This window comes from Canis aureus, chromosome 35 (genome assembly GCF_053574225.1).
Source record: "Canis aureus isolate CA01 chromosome 35, VMU_Caureus_v.1.0, whole genome shotgun sequence".
Lineage (NCBI taxonomy): Eukaryota > Metazoa > Chordata > Mammalia > Carnivora > Canidae > Canis > Canis aureus.
In genome coordinates, this window is record NC_135645.1 from 7,713,887 (window position 1) to 7,735,457 (window position 21,571).

The 21,571-nt window shown below is 39.5% G+C and overlaps 1 protein-coding gene across 3 annotated transcripts in view; it reads left to right on the forward strand.

The window, feature by feature from the left end:
- Positions 1-2,142: 2,142 nt before the first annotated feature.
- GSK3B (glycogen synthase kinase 3 beta) overlaps positions 2,143-21,571 on the forward strand; it is a 203,357-nt gene continuing 183,928 nt past the window's right edge. Inside the window, exon 1 of one of the 3 annotated variants that reach the window (XM_077884304.1) lies at positions 2,143-2,720. In XM_077884304.1, coding sequence (XP_077740430.1) covers positions 2,633-2,720 — 88 coding nt within the window. In that variant the 5' untranslated portion in view covers positions 2,143-2,632. The remainder of the gene's footprint in view (positions 2,721-21,571) is intronic. The other 2 variants (XM_077884302.1, XM_077884303.1) reach the window with 2 other exon arrangements.

Here is a 21,571-nt window from a genome sequence, read left to right on the forward strand (position 1 = left end):
TTTTTTTTTTTTTTTTTTTTTTTGCTATCCTGGCTTAGCCATACCTCACGGTCCCCAGGCAAACCTAAGGAATTTGGTTCTCGGCCGAACAATGCACGCGGGCTTCTGTGTGAAACCTACGTAACTAGTACTCTTACGGCCTGCCCTAGTTCCAAAGGGCAGAAAGCCACGGGCTCTTCTGAATCCCCGCTTCCTCGGAGGCTTCAGGATATCCGGCCCGACGGCATCTCCCCATACCTGTTCTCGGGGCTCGCTCTGCGCCGGGCCGTCGCGCCCAAGGAGCGCGCGCATCCAGCATGAGCTCATTTCTCAGGGGCGTTTCCAGAAGGCCCAGCCCGGCTGCGCACGGCAGGCGCGGGCGGCCTCACGTTATCAAAGGCCCCCGCCGCTGGGCAGGGCAGGGCAGGGCGCGGGCGCCCGGGGGCGCTGCCTGTCCGTAAGCTTTCCTCCTACTTCAGCGTCTGAGGGGGCTCGCGCCCGGCGGGGCAGGCGCCCCGCACCCGTCTGGCCCTTTCGGGGAAGACGCTGGTTCTTCGGCCGCGCTCTCCCGGGGCGGACGGAAGGCTCCGGCGCGCAGTCTCGGCGGGCGGGGGAAGCCCCTGCAGCCGCTCTGTTCGCTTGAGCGCTCCGGGCCGGGCGCCGCCGACCGCAGCAGTTTCGGACCCGCTGCGCACGCCAGCTGCGGTTTCCACAACGACCGAGAGCGGCCGCAGACCAGCCCGGCGCACCGGCCGCCACGACCCCGGCGCGGCTCCCCTCAGCTCCTGAGGCCGCCGCCGCCGCCGCCGCCGCCGCAGGCGGAGGGCCAATCACAGCGCAGCTAGGTCTTGCGATTGGACGGCCCTGAGCGCTGATTGGCTGCCGCTGCGGGCCTCGGCCTCCCTCCTTTTCCCTTTCGCCCCCACTCCGGCTCCAAAGCTTCGGGCCAATGAGAAGGCGCTTTGTAGACGTCCTCCCTTTTCTTTCTTCTTCTCCCCGCCTCGGCGAGGGAGGAGACGTCCTGACTGGCCAGACTGTCGTCGGAAGCCCCCGTCGCCTCGCCAATCCCCGAAGCAGGTACACTCCCAGCGGAGTTTTCGGCCAATTACGAAGGCGGCCGGGGCGCCCAGCCGCGCCGTTTCACCAGTGACTCCGGGTTTCGCCGTCCTTAACTCCTCCAGCCTTTCGGTGAGGGCCGGCGGCTGTGATTGGCCGCCGCTGCCATTGTCGGATTCCCCCGCTGGCCAGCCGCGGGACGAGCCCCGACCTTCTTCTCGCTCGGCGGTCTTCGGCACTTTCCGCTCTTTGGGCGTGGACTTCCGGCGACACTTTGTAATTGGTTCCTCGGGCCGATCGGCTTTTTCCGGGAGGAGCCGCAGGCAGCCGACGTCCGTGATTGGCTGTGCCTCCGGCCTCGGTTCCGTCGCCGAAGCGGGCGGGCGCGGACCTCGGCCGGCGATTCCCAGACGCCTGTTACGCGGGTGGCGGGGCGCTGGGCGGTGGAAGGCTGGGTGGGGGAGGAAGGAGGCGGAGGACGAGTAGGAGGGGGGAGGGGGAGTGGGGAAGAGCTAGGCGGCTGCGCAGACGGCGCTCCTCACACAGAGCAGCCCCCGACCCGGGCGAATGCAGGCTTGTGCTGCCGCCGCCGCCGCCGCCGCCGCCGCCGTCGCCCGGGCCGAGTGACAAAGGAAGGAAGGAAGGAAGCGAGGAGGAGCCGGCCCCACAGCCGCTGACAGGGCTCCGGGCTGGGGGCAAAGCGCGGACACTTCCTGAGCGGGCACCGAGCAGAGGCGAGGGGCGGGAGGGCGGCCGCGCTGGTGCCGCGGACGGGGGAGGGGGCCCCCGGGGACGGAAGCGGTTGCCGGGTTCCCATGTCCCCGGCGTATGGGGAGCAGTCGAGGATCCGCCGCCTGGGGTCTGAAGGGAGCTGCCTCCGCCGCCGCCGCCGCCATGGCCGCTGGATCCAGCCGCCGCCTGCAGCTGCTCCTGGCGCAATGAGACGAGGAGCCGCCGCCACCGCCCGCCTCTGACTGACTCGCGACTCCGCCGCCCTCCAGCTCGCCGGGCCCCCGCCGCCAGCCCGCCGGATCCCGCCGCCGCCGGAGCCGCAGCGTTTCCCGTCGCATCACCGAGCCACCCCCTCCCTCTCCCTCCCTCCTTCCCATCCCCCCTTCTTTTCAAGCGTGAGACTCGTGATCCTTCCGCCGCTTCCCTTCTTCATTGACTCGGAAAAAAAAATCCCCGAGGAAAATATAATATTCAAAGTACTTCTTTTCAATCAAGTATTTGCCCCCGTTTCACGTGATATTTTTTTTAAGACCCCTCCCCCTTCTTCCTCCCTTCCAAGGAAACGGAGGGGAAAGAATTGTATTTTTTTTCCCCCCAGCCCCAAATCATCTATATGTTAAATATCCAAACTGGTCTGTCTTGAAGGAGAAATACATCACTCGTTTTTTTTTTTGTTTTTTTTTGTTTTTTTAATTATACAAAAGGAGCGAAAAGCCAAGAGGACGAAGTCTTTTTTTTTTTTTTTTTAATCTTCTCGTGGGAGAACTTAATGCTGCATTTATCGTTAACCTAACACCCCAACATAAAACAAAAGGAAGAAAAGGAGGAAGGAAGGAAAAGAGGGTGATTCGGGAAGAGAGTGATCATGTCAGGGCGGCCCAGAACCACCTCCTTTGCGGAGAGCTGCAAGCCAGTGCAGCAGCCTTCAGCTTTTGGCAGCATGAAAGTTAGCAGTGAGTATTGATTTTATTTTACGCCCCTTCTCCACCTCACCCTTAAAATAAGAAACCTTTAGTAACCAGGATCTTAAAACATTAGACCTCCTGATACTAATAATCAGAGGTATTGAAAAGGGCAAAAACCTGTCTTAAGTCCAGGGTTAGGCAGCTCCCTCTTTTTCTCCTCCCGCACCACCTCCCAACCCCCCACCCCCGGTCTCATTAACCTTGAATTGAGAGAATATGCTTTTTATTTGCACGATTTGATTTGGAACTTGTTTCTTACACTTTTTGTGCGGTTAGTCGTCCGCCTTATCAAGTGTGCTTGACTGTTTCTATGTTAAAACGGCGATGAAAGTAAATAGTTGCTCATCCCTTCGGAAAAAAAAAAGGGGGGGGAAGGACAAGACGATTCAAATTATTATGTACATTTGCCGAGTACGTGTCTTTTAGAAGGAGGGTTATTTCAGCTCAGGCCTCGGGGATTATCGTAGTTTCGTGTACTTGCTAGAAGGACTGTGTCACAGTCTCCTAACATTTGTTTGTTGCCTGTGTGACTACAAAGTATTTGTTCTTAATCCGGAGATGAACTTGCTCAGTAACTCGTATTCACGTTTGGAGGAGAGCCTCGAGTTCTCCCTTTAGAAAGGGGTCGGTGGGAGCTGATAAGAGACCCAGTAGCAGTTGTATTGCTACAGGCATTGTTTTAATTGGATACACGATTTAATGTTATCTCTTAACCTCCTCGTTTTGACATTACCAATTTACCACTATATAATTTATGTTTAATCAAAAGGTAACTTGGAAGTAGGGCCAAGTTTTGATTGAGGTTTGTCTTGTCAGGTTGCCAAATACTAAGTTGAATGTTAATTGTCACTGACTCATCATTAAGTTCAGTTTTGGGGTGCCATTTGCATTCAGCACTTGTTCAATGATCTGGAGTTCAAGGGCCCCCTTCTAAGGACTATTTACCATAGTATTTAAAATACTCTTGCATTGGTTTCCTGCCGCAGTTAGAGAAAACTATGGATTTAGTTATAACAATCTGGATTTAGACCTTTCTGTCACAGGTTTTGCAGAAAGCTGTAGTCCGGGACATAATAAGGTATTTGAGCTTGTGTTCAGGGTTGTTGCTAGACTGTACTTTGTCCCAGATTTGTGCTAATAGTCTGTGTTCTTGAAGTGTTTGGTATACTAAGTATCTAGTGTTCCAAAGTATCTCTATTTGTAGATATGTTTATGTGGTATTTAGCGACAGCTTATTTAAACCGCACTTCCAGAATTTGACAAAAATATCTACTTTGTTTCCTTATTCCTCTAGAAGGGGGCACAGTGAGGGCAAAGAAACTATTTTGCTGCCTAGGATAAGGAAAGAACTGAGATTTTTTAAAAAAATATGTAAATACTGTTATGTGAAATTGATTATATCCTTAAGCAATATAAACTTATCACTTTTAATTGAGCTCAGGATTTCAATTCATGTTGCCTTTTGGACATGCCTGAAACAGGGTGGTCTAAGGTAGTAGCTGAATAGCAGGTCATTTTTTAAAGTTACTTATTTTTGTGATTAGTACAGAATGCAGGATATGTGAAGAAAGGGGCTGATGATGCATTTTTCAGAGAAGAGTCAAGCTTTCTAAGCACTTCATGGGGTCATTTGAAAGGAATATTTTGAAATTCTGGGGTAATTTTCAGCTATGATGAGGCAAATCTTATAATAGCTACTTAAGAGCCTCTTGTGGTACTGGAGTGTTTGTATGTTTTTCATCTTGGTAATATAGTTTAAAAACCACTTGAAATCAATTTTAGGTAATTATTTTATTAGATCAATTTCAGAGAGCAAAACAGAATGGCTTATAATGTTAATTTTTGGACTTTTCATTTTGTTTCCAAGATTTCCTTTGAAAATGACTCCTTAATTCTTGGTAATGTGGATGTTGACTGAGGATGGAGTAACTCTTGTAAAGTGCATAGGTTAAAGGTGTTTAATTTTCTATTCTCATATGGGTCAACATTTAAAAATTGGAGTTCAATGCTAATTCTGTGTTTTTGACAATCTTAACTGTAAGGATTTTTTTTTTTTTTTTTTGTAAGGACATTTTAGAAGAAAGAAGTATCCTTAAACATTTGTTACAGTGCTACTGTTTTATAAAGGACCCTTGTTCAAAACAGAGATATGTAGAGAAATTAATGGCCCCAATGGCTTATCATTTAGTCGTAGAAGCAGTATGGTACAAAATATGAAAATAATAGCATGATGACTGCAAGATTATAAATACAAATAGAATGCTTTGTTCAGAGGGATGAAGAATACAGGGGTGAGGCCTTCGGGTTGGAGAGGAAAGAAAGACTTGCTGCGATGTGTTTTAAGACAGGTGTTAAAGGAGGCAATCACTTGAATTCATAGAGAAGCATAAAGGATTCTAGATGGAAGGAATGGACAGAGGCACGGAGATGGTGATTTTTCTATGGCAAGTAGATAATTTTTGTACTTACCAAGCAAATTGGTAAATTTGAATTAAAGGGGCCTAAATAGGAAAATAAGAGATAGGATATGGGAAATGTGTTAACCATAGCTGATGGAGAGCAGAGGGGGCCTCTAAGAGTTTGGATGCAGTTCAAGAGACATTGGGATTTATTGTATGTTGATGAACAAGATATTTGAAAGTGATTTAGGCAGCTGTGTTAATGGATTACAGTAGACATTAGAGCCCTTTTAGCGAGACAGTAGGGTGTGTTGCGAATCATGAAGAAATATAAAATAAAATGTGAAAGTGGTATGAAAATAATGCATTTGAGAGATAGTGTGAATGAGGAACTGGCGGGACTTTGGATTGGATTGAAGGGAAATGTTTGGGAAGGAGTCAGGAGTTAAAAATAAATTCTGATGTTGTTGGTCTGGAAGACTTGACCGTTGAGTTATATTGTCAATTGTAATGGGAAAGTTGAGAAAGTGCTGAGATGAGAGGGTAAATGAGTTCACTTTTTAAAAATTTGATGTACAATAGGTTCCCTTGAAGTTCAGCAGGCAGTAGTATTTGGTTACTGGCAATGATATTTAACTTTACAGTCTATTAATTGCACAATTTCTAATTTCTCTTCATCTAAAAATGTTGGATTTATTTTTGGGAGCAGTAAACTAACGGTTTTTACTTAAATGCTTTCTATTAAAGTCTTAAAAAAGAAAGTAATTTTTTATGTAGATTCAAAAGCCTCACCCTTGATCCTAGTTATAACAACGGTTCCGTGGTTTTGAAAAACAATGGAAATTTTTTGGACTAAACTATGACATAAAAACTTTAGGTATTTTAAATAGCCTTTAGTTTAATCTTTGGTATGTTTAAGCCTATTTTTCATAAATAATGGTTATTAGGTAAACTTCGCACTGATAGTAATGATAATAATACAAGTAAGAATAGTTTTTATTTGGTTTGTGAAGGCTCCAGCAGAAATTAAAAGTTGTTTTTTTTTTTTTTTAAAGATTTTATTTATTCATGAGAGACACACAGAGAGAGGCAGAGACATAGGCAGAGGGAGAAACAGGCTCTCCGCAGGGATCACGCCCTGAGTGGAAGGCAGACGCTCAACTGCTGAGCCACCCAGCCATCCCAAAAGTTGATTTTATAAAAATATTTTTTGCCTCGTTAGTTGAATTAAGTAAGCATTCATCCCAAGTTTATATATCGACTTATTTATTTTAAAGATTTATATATTTATTTTAGATAGAGGGAGAGCATGAGCAGGAGAGGGAAACTCAAACCGACTTCACACTGAGGGCAGAGCCTGAAGTGGGGCTGGATCTCAGGACCCCAAGATCATGACCTGAGCCTAAACCAAGAGTAAGGCGTTTAACTGACTGCACCCCCACTTGCGCCCCGCATTCATCCCGAGTTTAAATCATGTATTTAAATTGTATATCTGAAATATTTTTACTTACTAAGGTGAAACCAGTATTTCTTTTTGGTTCACATCCAGATGCAAGTGTTATTAAAAATATCTTAACAGCTATACAGTTCCTCCTGTAGAATTGTGTGATATTTTACTCAAAGAGGACTGTCTATGGTGATTGTGATTAAAATATTAATAATAAATCCTTTTGGTATACTGTTGGCAAAAATTTAGCTGATTGGCTAGGTTTAATTTTTACATACAAGGTTTGGAAAAGAGGAAAAGAAATCAGTGAGAATCACTTATTTCCTCATATAAAACTTTTTACATCAATTTTTTTAATGAAGAGAACATAATTAATAGTAGTTGCATATTACTGTGCAGTATTTAGTTGTATTAAAACCAAAGACTACGTGGCAATTTAGTTACTCTGTTCCCAAGGTAGTTTAATCTCCTTGCACCTAAAAATTAGGTTATTAGAATTTAGCCAATTTCTAGATCATTCGCATTTATGTGGATGAGAGCTTGTGTATGAAACTGAAAGCTTTACTTTCATTAAGTTTCCATTCCTTTTCCGACCAGACCTTTCCAGAGTTGTTAAAACACTAATATTTTCTCATAGGAATTGCATGCTCTCTTGTTGCATGTACCTGTAGAATGCTAATTGTGAAATGACTATAAGGCACAGGTACTAGGACAAAACTTCAAGGGAATCCAGAGATTCACAAATCAATTTATGGCTGATTGGGAATGGCATTGAGAAAATGAGGTGACATTCATTTCACTGGTGTAGGGAAAATCAGTTCTTGCACCCTGTCCGCCTGCCCCTTGTTTTAGACTTCATTTGGAAGTGTGAGTTACTGTTTTGGAGAAACAGCAAGGCTGGTGAAGCCAGAGCTTTCTAAGTGTCAGCAGCAGGTTCTGAGACTGGAGGATCTCAGTTTTTGTGTATGGTTTATGTATAGAGAATGCTGTGAAACAGGAACTTGCTGACCTATGCCACATTTCCATACTTTTTAATGAGACTAATGGGATTGTGGGATAGGGATAGAGATGGGCAGACTGTAAATCTGTGCTGTCTCTTGTGATGCTCCACCCTACAATGGAGAATGGAGGGACAGAGCACGTGGGTGTGACTGGAGTATATGCTGGTGCTAACAGGACCAACCTGATTTCCCAGATACTGTTATAAAAACATAATAACCATAAGTAAAGGAATTTGTTGGAACATTTAGCATCATTTTCTGGCATATTTTTGGGTGGGAGGTGTGGTGATTTCAAGGGTAGAAGTATTTTTGTGGTGTACGGGTTTTAGAGGAGAGATTGCAGTCTTTGCTTCTGTCTTGGATTGTACAAATCTTGGTAATGTGAATTGCCTTTGAAATTGGTTGAATGTGATGTAGAACTGTATATTCACATGAAGACCTCTGAATAGTACAAGGAAAAACTGACAGTAGAGTTAAAGGAGAACAATTTGTTTTCCCAAAGGTTTTTACCATTAAATTGATTTTAAAAAGGGCATTTATGCTATTCTGTTTATTACTGAGTTTTCTGTTTTCAAAAATGAGTTAATACACAGCACATGGACATTCAGAAAACTATTTCAGTGTATACTGTGTCTGTAATGTGCTTGGTCTGATATAAAATATGAAGATACAACTCTGTAGATTTGGATTCTTAATTTACAGCCCTCCTTCCCACTTTTCCTTATGTTTTAGGTAGAAAGAGCTACTTTGGAAGGATATGCGTGTTAAAATTTTGTGAATAGTTGAATCTTATATTTTTGTGTTTGAATAGTTTTCTTTTTTCTTTTTTTTTTAAAAAATTTTATTCATTTATTCACGAGAGAGAGAGAGAGAGAGAGAGAAAGAGTGAGAGAGAGGCAGAGACACAGGCAGAGGGAGAAGCAGGCTCCATGCAGGGAGCCCGATGTGGGACTCGATCCCGGGTCTCCAGGATCTCGCCCTGGGCTGAAGGCGGTGCTAAACCGTTGAGCCACCCAGGCTGCCCCCTGAATAGTTTTCTGAGAAGCATTTTGGTTTGATTAGATTGAGACAATGATGTATTTTCTTGTTTTTCAGTTCATTCTCTCAAATCAACTTTTCCTTTGTCTTCAGGGTACCATGGCCAACTGTTGCATAAAATATAAATCTCTTAATATGTTCCCTTTTCAACATATTTTGGAGTTGTTAATTTCTTGATTGTCCTTTGAAATCAATTTAATAATAAAAAGTAAGCACTTATGATGGAAGAGGAACTGTTTTCCTAGAAAATTGTATTTCAGATGGTGGTGAAATTTAAATGAATTTACAGGCCTGGGATTGAACAGACATGCCCTAAAGTCAGAGAGGTTGGTAGGCAGGCAAAAATAATAGTAACACTGGTATGAAGCACTAATGTTATCTTTTTCATTTTCCTTAATTATATCATGTGAAATCTTTGGCTTTTGAAGCTAAAAATAAATAGGCTACTTTAATAGAAAGTTGAAACAAATAATAATGTGATTGACATGTGATATGCCTATTGAATGTTTACTGTGTTCTAAATAAGCATTTTGCCAAATTTTTTATATACAATATTTCAGTGTAATCATAACTGTAATTCTACAAAGTAGCTAATGCTGTTATCCCCACTTGAAAAAAAAAAATTTATTCATGGGAGACAGAGAGGCAGAAACACAGGCAGAGGGAGAAGCAGGCTCTCCGCAGGGAACCCGGAGCCCCCCCCCCCCAGGATCATGCCCTGAGCCAAAGGCAGACGCCCAACCTCTGAGCCACCCAGGCGTCCTTTTTATCCCCAATTTAGAGATTAGGTAAATGAAATTTAGAAAGGTGAAGCAGTTTATCCAAGATTACGTGGAAAAAAGTTGCTTTGCTAGAATTTAAACCCAGGCATTCTGATTCTAGAGCTCTTGCTCTTTATTGTATATGTTTTAGAGAATTGTAATGGTGTTACCTGTTACTTGGATTCCAGAGATAAGCTAAAGTGCCTTTTGCTTTTAGGATTGTTTTTCATTGATAATTAGTATATGTGTAAGACTTTCATGATTAGTACTGCTTTTGAAATTAGTTTCAGGCATGCCTGTTAGCAAATACAGTTCTTCAGTTTTTATAGTTTTATATATATATATATTTTTTTTTTTCAAGATTTTATTTATTCATGAGAGACACACAGAGAGAGGCAGAGACACAGACAGAGGGAGAAGCAGGCTCCATGCAGGGAGCCCAATGTGGGATTCGATCCCAGGATCCCAGGATCACGACCTGAGCCAAAGGCAGATGCCCAACCATTGAGCCACCCAGGTGCCCCAGTTTTTATAGTTATATTGAAAAAAGTCAATTCTCTTAAGATTTCAGGAAAATTTAAGAAAAACATGAGAGTGGAAATATTAGGAATTTTATGCTAGTCTAAAAGGAAAAATAAGTAACATTTTTTTAATGTTCAGAGAACTGCTTTTTATTGAAAAGTACTGATTGTTCATAAGTAAATCTGGTATATTTATATTTTCAGGTAATATTAGAATGTGATTCTTCAAATTAGCTATTATTAAGGATTATTATTTCTATCTCTTCCTATAGGTTGTGAAGTGTTCTCTTTCTCCTTTTAGTATTCGATACCAAACTTCGTGAAAGTATGTGTATATATATATATAATTTTGCGATTTTATGTATATACAATTAGTTAAGTGTCTCGGACATTTGTTATAACTGTGAGTCTTCAGGGTTTTTGTTGTTGTTGTTGTTTAAAGAATAACAGCAGTGCATCAACGTGGAATTGGGTTGTTTGGAACATCACTTTTTTTTGGAATTGGTTGGTATTTGGCAATCAGGAAGTAAACCAAAAAGGCTCCTGAACATCTGAACTCCCCAGACAAATGGTGCAAATGCTTTGTTCATCGTTGGTTTTTTAGGTTGTTATTTACAGTTCTTTATTATTATTTAACACAGTTGTAATTCATTCAATTGCCTGTTTTTTAAAAACTGCAAATTAGAAGGGAATGAATGAGCACTGATACTAAGCATTACACCTCCTAGAAAGAATAGAAGGAAAAGCATGCATGTTGGGATTACTTACTGTAGGCTTACAAGCTTCAGGGGCAATAACTCTGATAATTGTTCAAAATGTTGACCTAGAGAAGGTTATCTCTCTTTTAAAAGGGCAGAAGGATACCTAGGGTTCTGCAGTAACTTCTCATTACATCAAACATTCTCTAATTTGTTGGTCACTGAAGTGATGAGAAAGATAACTGGGTCATCACTGTCTGGTTGACCAACTTTATTTGTATTTCAGTGATATGGATAAAGGTATTAAAGTTTTTAATATATTGGCCGAGATATTTTAATACTCAGCAACAGCGTTTTATCTTATTTAAGGTTGTTTATTTTTTTTCTTTTGTGGTATTATGGTGTTGCTGTTTGGATTTTAACCTGCTTTTATCTTCCATTTGTGGAATGCTTAGAAGGCACTGCATAGGCTTATTTAAGTTTTCTTATATATTATGATTAGGTGTTAGAGAATAACTACCAAACACACTTAAGACTGTTAATGAGAATTGAAAAGGTGATCTTTTCAATTGTTGATCTGAAGAAAAAGGACAATTGTGGCAATCCGATCATCTTTTGGAAGCTTAAGAAATTCTTAGGGGCTTACTTGGCTAATACAGCTAAAAAAATATTTGGTGTTTTAGATTTTTTTTTTTTCCCAAGGAAGGCTAACCGATCTTAAAAATGTGACTCCTGGGGTGCTTGGGTGGCTTAGTTGGTTCAGCTTCTGCCTTTGGCTTAGGTCATGATCCCAGGGTCCTGGGCTCAAGCCCTACATTGGTTGGTGTTCTTACTCAACTGGGAGCCTGCTTCTCCCTCTCCCTCTCTGCCAGCTGTTCCCCGTTTCATGCTTGCTCTCTGTCAAATAAAAAAAAAAAAAATACGTTAACTCCTTTTAACTTCCCCTTATTCCATAAAGTCCGTTAATTCTTTTTTTAAGCTGCTTTTATTTTTCTTCTTCTTCTGATTTTTTTTTTTTATAAAGGGTGTGTGTACTCAGGCAGGGTTAAGGGGTAGAGGGAGAGAGAATCTCAAGGAGGCTTTATGCTCAGCATGGAGTCCCCACTTGGGGCTCAGTCTCAGGACCCTGAGATCATGACCTGAGCTGAAATCAAGAGTTGGAGGCTCAACCAGCTGAACCACCCAGGCACCCTAGTTAATTCTTTTGAATTGATTAATCCTTTTTCACGACGTGTGTTGAAGTTACTGAGCTGAGTCAAATTGCTATTTTTAGATTTTTAAGTCTGTAGAGGCAGCATCTGAAGAATTTGAGGTGCTGGCGTTAATGCCTGGCATCAGACTGCCAGTATTGTAGGTGTGTTTGCTGCTTGATTGGAATTTCAGTTTTTACGCTGTGTTTATTAAACTCTGAAGGGAATGGGGAAGGTTTGAGTTGGTAGGGCTTCAAAGATTTTATTTGTTTATTCATGAGAGACACACAGAGAGAGGCAGAGACCTAGGCAGAGGGAGAAGGAGAAGCAGGCTCCATGCAGGGAGCCTGATATGGGACTCGATCCCAGGACCCTGGGATCACAATCCGAGCCCAAGGCAGATGCCCAACCACTGAGCCACCCAGGCGTCCCGGTAGGGTTTCAATAATAGTACATAATTGTATATATATCATATTTATATAATTACAGCAATAACCACAATATTACTAATTGGCTGCTTTATGATAGACAATTACATGCTAGTCTTATTTACATATTTTGCTTTAAAAAATGGAATTTCTTCATGTGATACAAAATTTTCAAGGTTTTCAGTGATGCCTTTGTTTTACTCCTGCTTTTTAATTACCAGTTCCCTTTCCTGGAGACAGCATCCCCATGTCTTAAGTATCCTTCTGTAGATATCCTGATTCTTTACATGTTATTTCTATTATGGAAATATTTTGTATATTCATGCCTAAATGATCACAGTTTTAGCATAAGAGTGTTAAAATTTAAATCAGTAATTCTAGAAAGTTGTGATTATTTTCCATCGTAGTAGGTTACTAAACCCTTATTTTTCTGAATGTGAATTAGATGGGTAGTAAGTGCAAATATAAGAGTGCTTCTTTTGGCAATAAGAATTAAAATGCTGATAGTCATAACCAGTGAACACTTAGCACATTTAATGTATTTCCTACTCTAAATTTGAGAAATTATCTATAGCATCACAAAAGTATTATCATTCTTGCTGAAAGTAGTTGTTTATTTGTCATGGTAAAGGAAAACACAGAGGAAAATTCATTTTTTCCTTTAACTTTCTATTTTTCTAATATCTTACATGAGAAAAACCTGTTCTCTTGAGAGATCAGAGGCGCAGAGTGCGTCAATGTCAATGAAGCCTGTGCCTTTTACCTCTTTAAGAGCGCACGGTTTCATTCTGCTTCTAAACCAAGCATTCCTTAGTCTTTTAAAAAGTGAATCTTTTGTTTTATTTATTTATTTTTTAAAGGTTTTATTTATTTATCTGACTTGACAGAGAGAGAGAGAGAAAGCACAAGCAGGGGGAGCCGCAGACAGAGGGAGAGGGAGAAGCTGACTCCTTGTGGAATAGGGAACCTGATGCAGGGCTTGATCTCAGAACCCTGAGATTGTGACCTGAGCTAAAGACAGTTGCCCAACCAACTGAGCCACTCAGGCACCCCAAGAATTTTATATTTTTATAAAATAGCACATTCATACATTTTTAAAGAAATCAAGTAGTGCAAAAGTTTTTATGGAAGCTACTCTTTTTTTCTGTTTTTCATAAGCAAAATTAACAGCTGTTTTTCTCTGTTAGTCTTTTTCATATTTTTTTTTTAGATTTTTTTTTTAAAGATTTTATTTATTTATTCATGAGAGACACAGAGAGAGAGAGGCAGAGACACAGGCAGAGGGAGAAGCAGGGAGCCTGACATGGGACTTGATCCTGGGACTCTAGGATCACGCCCTGGACTGAAGGCGGCGCTAAACCCGTGAGCCGCCTGGGCTGCCTCTAGTCTTTGTCATATTTTTAATTAGTATACTTTTTACCTATTTGTTAAAATTACTTTTTGATCTTATTTATTTTCTCATGATGATAGATATTATTCTCATCATTATTGCCCTTTTGCTAACATGCTAATATAATTATACTATTTTTAGTATTTGAATAACAATTCAAATAATTAATACTCAATATCTAGACACTAAGCAGTATTCTTAGCAGAAGCAGGTAGTGTACAATGATCCATAACCTTTTAAAAACAGCTTTATTGAGATCTTATTCACATACAATAACATTTATTCATTTAAAGTGTATAGTGGTTTTTAGTATGTCTACAGAGTTGTGCAACTATCAACTAATATTAGCACATTTTTGTTAAGAAGAAGCCTTTTATCCAATGGTATTCCCCACATTCTCCTTCCTCCCAGCTCTAGGTAACTACTAAACAACTTTCTGTTTCTATGGATTTACCTATTCTCAATATTTCATATGAATGGAATCATACAATCTGTGGCTTTTGGTACTGGCTTATTTCATGTAATGTCTTCTATGTCCATCTCTGTTGTAGCATTTATCATTACTTCATTCCTTTTTATTTTTGAATAATATTCAATTGTATGGAAATGCCATCATTTTTTTATCCATTCTTCAGTTGATGGACATTTGGATAGTTATCTACTTTTTGGCAAGTATGAATAATAATGCTATGAACATTTGTGAATAAGTTTTTACATGACCATATATTTTCTTATCTTTTGGGTATATACTTAGGAGTGGAATTGCTAGGTTGTATGGTAGTTATTTAATATTATAAGGAACTATCAAACTGTTTCCAAAGTGACAGTCAATTTCCTTTGCTTTGAATATTTTTTACGTTTATTTCCATTTTCTTTTTTCTTGTACTGTTTGCAATTGTCATAATCTTGGTTTTTTTACCCCTCAAATTTTATCAGAGATTCTCTAGATTCTACTCCCCTGTCTGTCCTTTTCTGGAGTCCTCATCTTATTGCTGAGATCTGGCTTGGTAGTTCCCTTGGCCCCACTGTACAGCTGTCACTTTGACTTCATTGCTCTTCATGGTCCAGTCTCTTATTTCCCTGGATCCCATCTCTGTATCACTGAGCACTTATCTTTTTTTTTTTTTTTTTTTTTTTTACTGAGCACTTATCTTAACATAATCTCATGACAGCAGCCAGCAGTACCCCAGAAATTAACTGCTTGGTAAATGCATCTTGAAAAGTTTTTTGTTTGTTTTTTGCACATTTGCTCCAAAAGAGTAATTAAGCTGACACACTTTTCTTGGCATGTTTCTCATCTTTTCAGTGTCTAGACACGGAGGCATCGATGTTTGGGAGGTTACTTTATATCATGTAATCAAGTGATTACCATGCCAACATGAAGTGACAGGCTAAACCAAGTCACAGAAATCTGAACAATATTAATATTAAACAGTTGTTTAAACCAGAGCTATTCAATATTAACTGTAAATTGTACAGCTTATCAGCATTAATTAAGGTGTAAAATACTGTTTAAAAGTGCTGTGTCCCAATTAAATCTTTTTCTCACATATACCTGAGAAAGTCTGTGTGCTTTCTAAAGTTTAGGAAAGAGATGAGCAGAGCTGCTGTGGACCATGGAAATGAGGGTTGGGAAAGAAGTTAATTAGAAACATGTTTATGCTGGGGATCCCTGGGTGGCTCAGCGGTTTAGCGCCTGCCTTTGGCCCAGAGTGCAATCCTGGAGTCCCGGATTAAGTCCCGCGTTGGGCTCCCGGCGTGGAGCCTGTTGCTCCCTCTGCCTGTGTCTCTGCTTCTCTTTCTCTCTCTCTCTCTCTCTCTCTCTCTCTCTCTCTGTCTATCATGAATAAATTTTAAAAAAAATCTTTAAAAAAATGTTTATGCTAAAAAAAAATGTTTATGCTTATGAAAATGTTATTGAGTTTCTGTGGATGCTATATTGATGGTAGCCCAGAACTTAGAACTAGCGTAATTCAGATTCAGTTACCCTTTGAGTATTTACTGTGTGCCAAGCACTATCCTTTCATTTAACTTTCATAATGCTTTGAGACAATATTATATCCATTTAATGGATGAAGAAGCTAAGTTAAAAATGTTTTAATTAATTTATTCAGGATCTCATAGGTAGTAGAGAATAGGTCCAGCATGTTGAACTCAGGACACCAGACTTCATATAAAAGAAAGAAAGCTTTGAGTACTTACTGAGTCATTGTACTGTACTAAGCAGTTTACTTGTATCTCTTTCAGTCTTTACCACAATCTGGTAAGGCAAATGTAGTTTATAAATGAGTAAACTTCAGGCTGCGAGGGCCTTACGTAGCAAATTTTGTCACTATACTTTCAGTTTGTTCTCAACTCCCACTGTGTGGCCTTTATAATTTGGAAAGAGAATAGGAAAACAGTGTGAAATTGATTGAATTAAGTTTCTATGGGTAGAGCTTAGAAACTTCCACTTTGTATAATGTTTCTTACCAAGAGGAACATAAATGTTAAAGTACAAGTAAAATTAAAATTTTATTTTAATATTTAAAAAAATTTATTATTTGACAGTGATCACGAGCAGGGGGAAAGGCAGAGGGAGAGGGAGAAGCAGGCTCCTCTGTAAGAAGGGAGCAAGTCCAATATGGGGCTGAATCCCAGGACCCTGAGATCATGACCTGAACCCAAGGCAGACACTTAACTGAGCCACCCAGGCTGCCCTAAAGTTAAAAATTTTAAGTACTTTTTGTAATAAAATTTTAAGAGCAGATACTTTGCTTTCAAAATTAATATAGGCTATCTACAAAGCTGTGTCTATAAAAAATGGGTAAAAAACATAGTTGAAATCCATACTGCAAAGTCAGTGTTGAGCCAGATCTCATTATCTTTGAGGAAGTTGAGTCTTATAGTGGTTAAGTAATTTTTGCCGAAGTTTTAGAACCAGCAGATGGCAGAGCCTGTATTCCAATTCAGGTAATTTAGGCTTGAACTCTTATTCTTAACTGCTTTACTGGCCTAATAGCATGTGAATGATTGTGCAGAAATGGAGCCTTGCTACCTCATAACTTGAAGACCCAAATCTTGAATGCAGGTAACATATCATAGTTTGACTCAAGGCAAATGTGTTAGACTTCATCTGCTTCCATCCTTATTATTTCCTGTGGTCACTTGTCTCACTGTTTGTTGTTGTTGTTTAATATTATTCTTAAAAATGAAGATACTCTTTATCAAGTTGGCACTTAATTTTGAATGTTGAAAAATAAATTTAAAATAGTTAATCTTAAGTATAGAGACCACATTTTATCACATCCATTGATAACCATGTTTTTCTTTTTAAGAATTTCTGTAGGTTTTGAGTGTAGTTAAATATTAATTTAAAAGGTTGATTTAAGATTCCCATGACTGGAGAAAATTTTCTGTGCTTCTGAGCAACTTTTCTTAGTTGATGAGTGTTTTAGATGTCAGATTATAATGAAATGCTGTGATGATACATACAGAATCCAGATAGAGTATGATTGGTTCCCACCTTCTGCCCTGCCTTATTACCTGCCACTGAGGCCAGGTATACATTTTGTTTGTAATAATTGGCTTATTTCATACAGTTTTGGTAAATGAAAACTGATACATGAACTTTTTCTTACCTGTCACCCCTATTCTGTAACTGGAAAACTATTGGAAAAAATACCGTTTTCTGTTAACTTTACACTACTAAGTCCTTTTTTCATGCTGTTAGATTTTTTGGACCATACTTATTAAAGAATATCTGAGTTTTAATGTACAGTGTTTAATACACCCAGTATTCATATATCTGGAAGGCACTACTTCGCCAGCCCAACTAAATAATGAAGACAGGAACTAAATAATGGATAGAAATGAACACTAAAGAGCCAAAAGAGCTATCATAAAATCTGAAGCAAAGTGGTTTGTTTTGTTTTTATTTTTCAGCCTGTATGAAATTCCTTTGGTTAGTGTTTCCTACACTAGTTACTCTAGTCAATGTTATGCTATAATAAATAGTCTGTGGCCAAAGAAATTTAGAAAATGAATCTTCTAGGATCCCTGTATTCCTTGGATCACACTTTGGAAGCTCTGCCTTTGGTATTTGGACCTTGCTTTTATTTTAGAAGAGAAGGGAGCCAGCATTTAAAGTGCATTATTCCACAGGGCCTACGTGGTGTCTCCACTTTACAGACAAGGAACCCAAGGCACTTCTGGAGAGTAAAGGACGCAAAGCAAGAACTGGAAGGGCAGGGCAGGGCAGAACTGGAAATGTGTCCCTAATATCTCTGATTCCTAAATCTTTGCTCTTTTGATCTTACTATGCTGCTATGTGATTGTAATGAACTTCTGAATTTTACTTAGAAACAGCAATTTATCAGTAGTACTAAGAGTATAAACTGCTCTATTTAGAGAAGAAGGAAAGGAGAATAAATTGACCAGTGGATGTATGTCCTGCATCCTTTGTTTTGCGTAGATGAACTCCATGTTTGGGACGGGAAGGTTTTAGAAAATACTCTGTAAATTAAAGTGCTGTTTGAGATTTGATATTATCTTTAGGTATTTATAGTTTTATATCTATATTTGACGTCCTAAGGCCAGAACCCTGTCTTTGATCAGGTATAGTGATCTAAGCTACCTACCTTTCTTGGTGATTGTAAAGCTTAAAAGAGGTGATTATGCATTTAAGGTGCTTAGCACAGTGTCTGGCACATAGTTATCTTAGCGGCTATTATTAATAGTAATAAAAATAATAAAAGCCTAGATGTAGGTTGCTATCTCTGTGTATCTATTGTTTACTTTTTTCTTTTAAAATATTTTATTTATTCATGAGAGAGAGAGAGGCAGAGACACAGGCAGAGGGAGAAGCAGGCTCTGTGCAGGGAGCTCGATGTGGGACTCGATCGTAGGATCCCAGGATCACGCCCTGAGCCGAAGGCAGACACTTAACCAGGCATCCCATTTACTTTTTTTTAATAGGCATGTGTAGGGTGGTCATAAGAAAAGTCTCCAAATCTTTTATTTTTTTTTTTACAATTTGAGGAAAAACCATCACTGGATGCCTTTTAAGGTAGTGGAAATTCCATCTTAAATGTGGTAATAGGACATTAAGAAAGTTATAGTTCCCATTAGAGATCGGCACTTTTTCAGTGAATACTATTTATAATAAGTAGATGTTGGCCTGGTGCCTATAAAGGTTTTTTTTTTTCTTTTCTTTTCTTTTTTTTTTGTTTTTGATGTTAGATATATATTTTAAGTAGATCTGGTGAATATGTTGTCAGTCTTTGTAGACTGCATATTTTTCTTCTGAAAACGATTTTTGTCCAGTCTGTATTCAGTGGCAGTTGGGTTTGCATTGACCATTAGATTATTAAATGTTTAACTGTGATGGGCACACCGGAATATTATGGATTGTGAAGATCTTTCTTCCCCCCAAATCAGGTGTTAACAGTCTTTTTTGGTAGAGTTAAATTTAAATGACCCAAGTGCTCCCTGAAAATTTGGATAACTATTTAGAACCATTCAAAACCACTGAGGCTATTAACTGTGAATTGAGTTATGCAGAATACTGTGTTCTTTTCCCTTCAGTTTTGATTACTTCTCTATTTTGAGGAGATTGGGGAAAGAAACTCCACCCCCCAAAAAAGTTTCTTCTCCCTTCCTCACTTTTTATTTACTCCTTTCAAACAGCCAAGGTCTTTGGGGGCTCTAAGAATATCAGACTGCTTTCACAGCTTGAGGCAGAGTGCTTTTCACGGGAAACCTTTTCTTACAAAGTAAAATAGTCTTTGTCCTTGCCAGGCATTTTTAAAGGAGCAGCCTGAAGCACCTCACAGCATTTTCACTAACTAGAATGAGTCACAGGTTCCTACTTTCTCCTTTTTCTTTTCTCTTCCCTTTCCACTTAGCTCTATGGGTACTGAACCAGGTGCTTCTAGTAGAATGGGGTAATTTTCATTAAACATGTTTTTTAGGGGAGCTGGTGTTCCCAAACAGGTGTTGAGTATTTTTTCTATTTGGGGTGTTTCTTCATAAATTACTCTTAAATGAAGAAGCTTTCAATTATATGAAAGTAGATAGAATTATGTAATGAACCACCATGTACCCATTTTTAGTGTCTGTATTGTCTGTATGTGGTCAGTCTTACCCATACCCTCACCATTACCCAATGTATTTATAAGACAAATTTCAAATATCATATAATTATATTTTTTGGAAATATCTCTCCAAGGATACTTAAACATAGCTATAGCACCATGATTCTACCTTTCAAATATTTAAAAATTTCCTTAATCAGATTTCTAGTCATTGTTCACATTTCCTGATTGTATCTTTTTCCTCTTAAAATTGTTTGAATTAGGATCCAAAACATGGTCCATATGTTGCATTTGGTTGCTATTTTTAAATTTCTTTACGGTTGATGTTAATTTTTCTCTCACCTTTTTCTTGCCATTATTTATTGAAGAAATCAGATCATCTGTACTTTGGAATTTCCCACATTCTAGATTTTGCTGATTGTATTCCTGTGGTCATTTAGCAATTTACACATTACCACATTTTGCTGATTGTATCCCTGTGGTCATTTAATGGAAGGGATGTTCCTCTAATCCCTCCTGTATTTCCTGCAAACTGTTAGATTTTTAGTCAGATTACTTTCGTAGATGGTGCTAAGTATCTGCACCACATAATATCAGATTCTCTCTCTCATTCTGTGATGTTACAGTTGATCTCAGCAGGGTCTATTCTTGTCAGCCTGGTTCACCATCCACTGTAAGGTTCCCCATGAGCCTTTCATCTAATGGTTCATCAGCTAATGGTTCATCAGTCATTGATGATCATTTTGTAGATCATACGGGTTGGCAAACTACAGGCCAAATCTGATTTGCTGCTTATTTTGTAAATAAAATTTTATTGGAATATGGCCACAATTAGTTCTGTTAAATATTGTCTATAGCTGCTTTTGTGGTACAGAGGCAAAATTGGTAGTTAATACAGAGGCTTGTAAAGCCTGAAATATATACTGTCTGGTCACTTATAAAGGATTACTGATTCATATTTAGATCATTATGTGTATTCTGTCATTATATGTTGGAGTTCTATTAAAAAAAACCTTTTTTTTTTAAAACCTCAATTATATGAGTATTCTGAGGAACAGTGGAGTGTTTTCCTATTATTTGATGGAGGTGACCAGTGAGATTGTTTCATTTTTTTTGTATCTATATGAGCCCTGGTTTTGAATATGTTTGATGTTTTAATCCATTGTAGCATTCTTTTTAATTTACAAGTTGTTGCTTTTTTAGCCAGTGAGAGCCCTTTCATGTTGGCTCCTGTATCCGTAGATAGAACCTCAGTAATCTTTGATAATTCTATTTTCTACTTTAACAAAATATTTCAGGCTTGTCTCATGTATCACCTGCCTTAGGTCCACAACGAGTTACTTCTCTAAGAGGTTCTGATTCCTATTTGTGATAGTATTTAAAGACTATAGTCTGAATCTTTGTTGCTATGCATTGGTTATTGTTTCTAGGCCCTTTTAGTGGACAGAGTGGGGTCTGTATGGATATGTGTGTGTGTGGGGGGGATTTTTCTTATTGTGACAAAATATGCATAACATAAAATTGACCATTTGAACATTGATTGATTGATTGATTGGCTGGCTGGCTGGCTGGCTAGCTCCATGCGGAGACCAACGTGGGGCTTGGACTTACGACCCTGAAATGAAGACCTGAGTTGAGATCAAGAGTTGGATGCTTAGCTGGCTGAGCCACCCAGGCTCTCCTCTTTGAATCATTTTAAAGTGTACAATTCAGTGGTATTAAGTACATTCCCACTGTTGTGTGTCCACACGACTTTCTTGTTCTAGACGGTTTGTAAAAATAGTCATACAATATGTGACCTTTTTTGTCTGACTTCTTTCACTTTAGCATAATGTTTTCAAGGTTCATCCATGTTGCAGTATGTATCAGTACTTTTTATGGCTGAATAATAT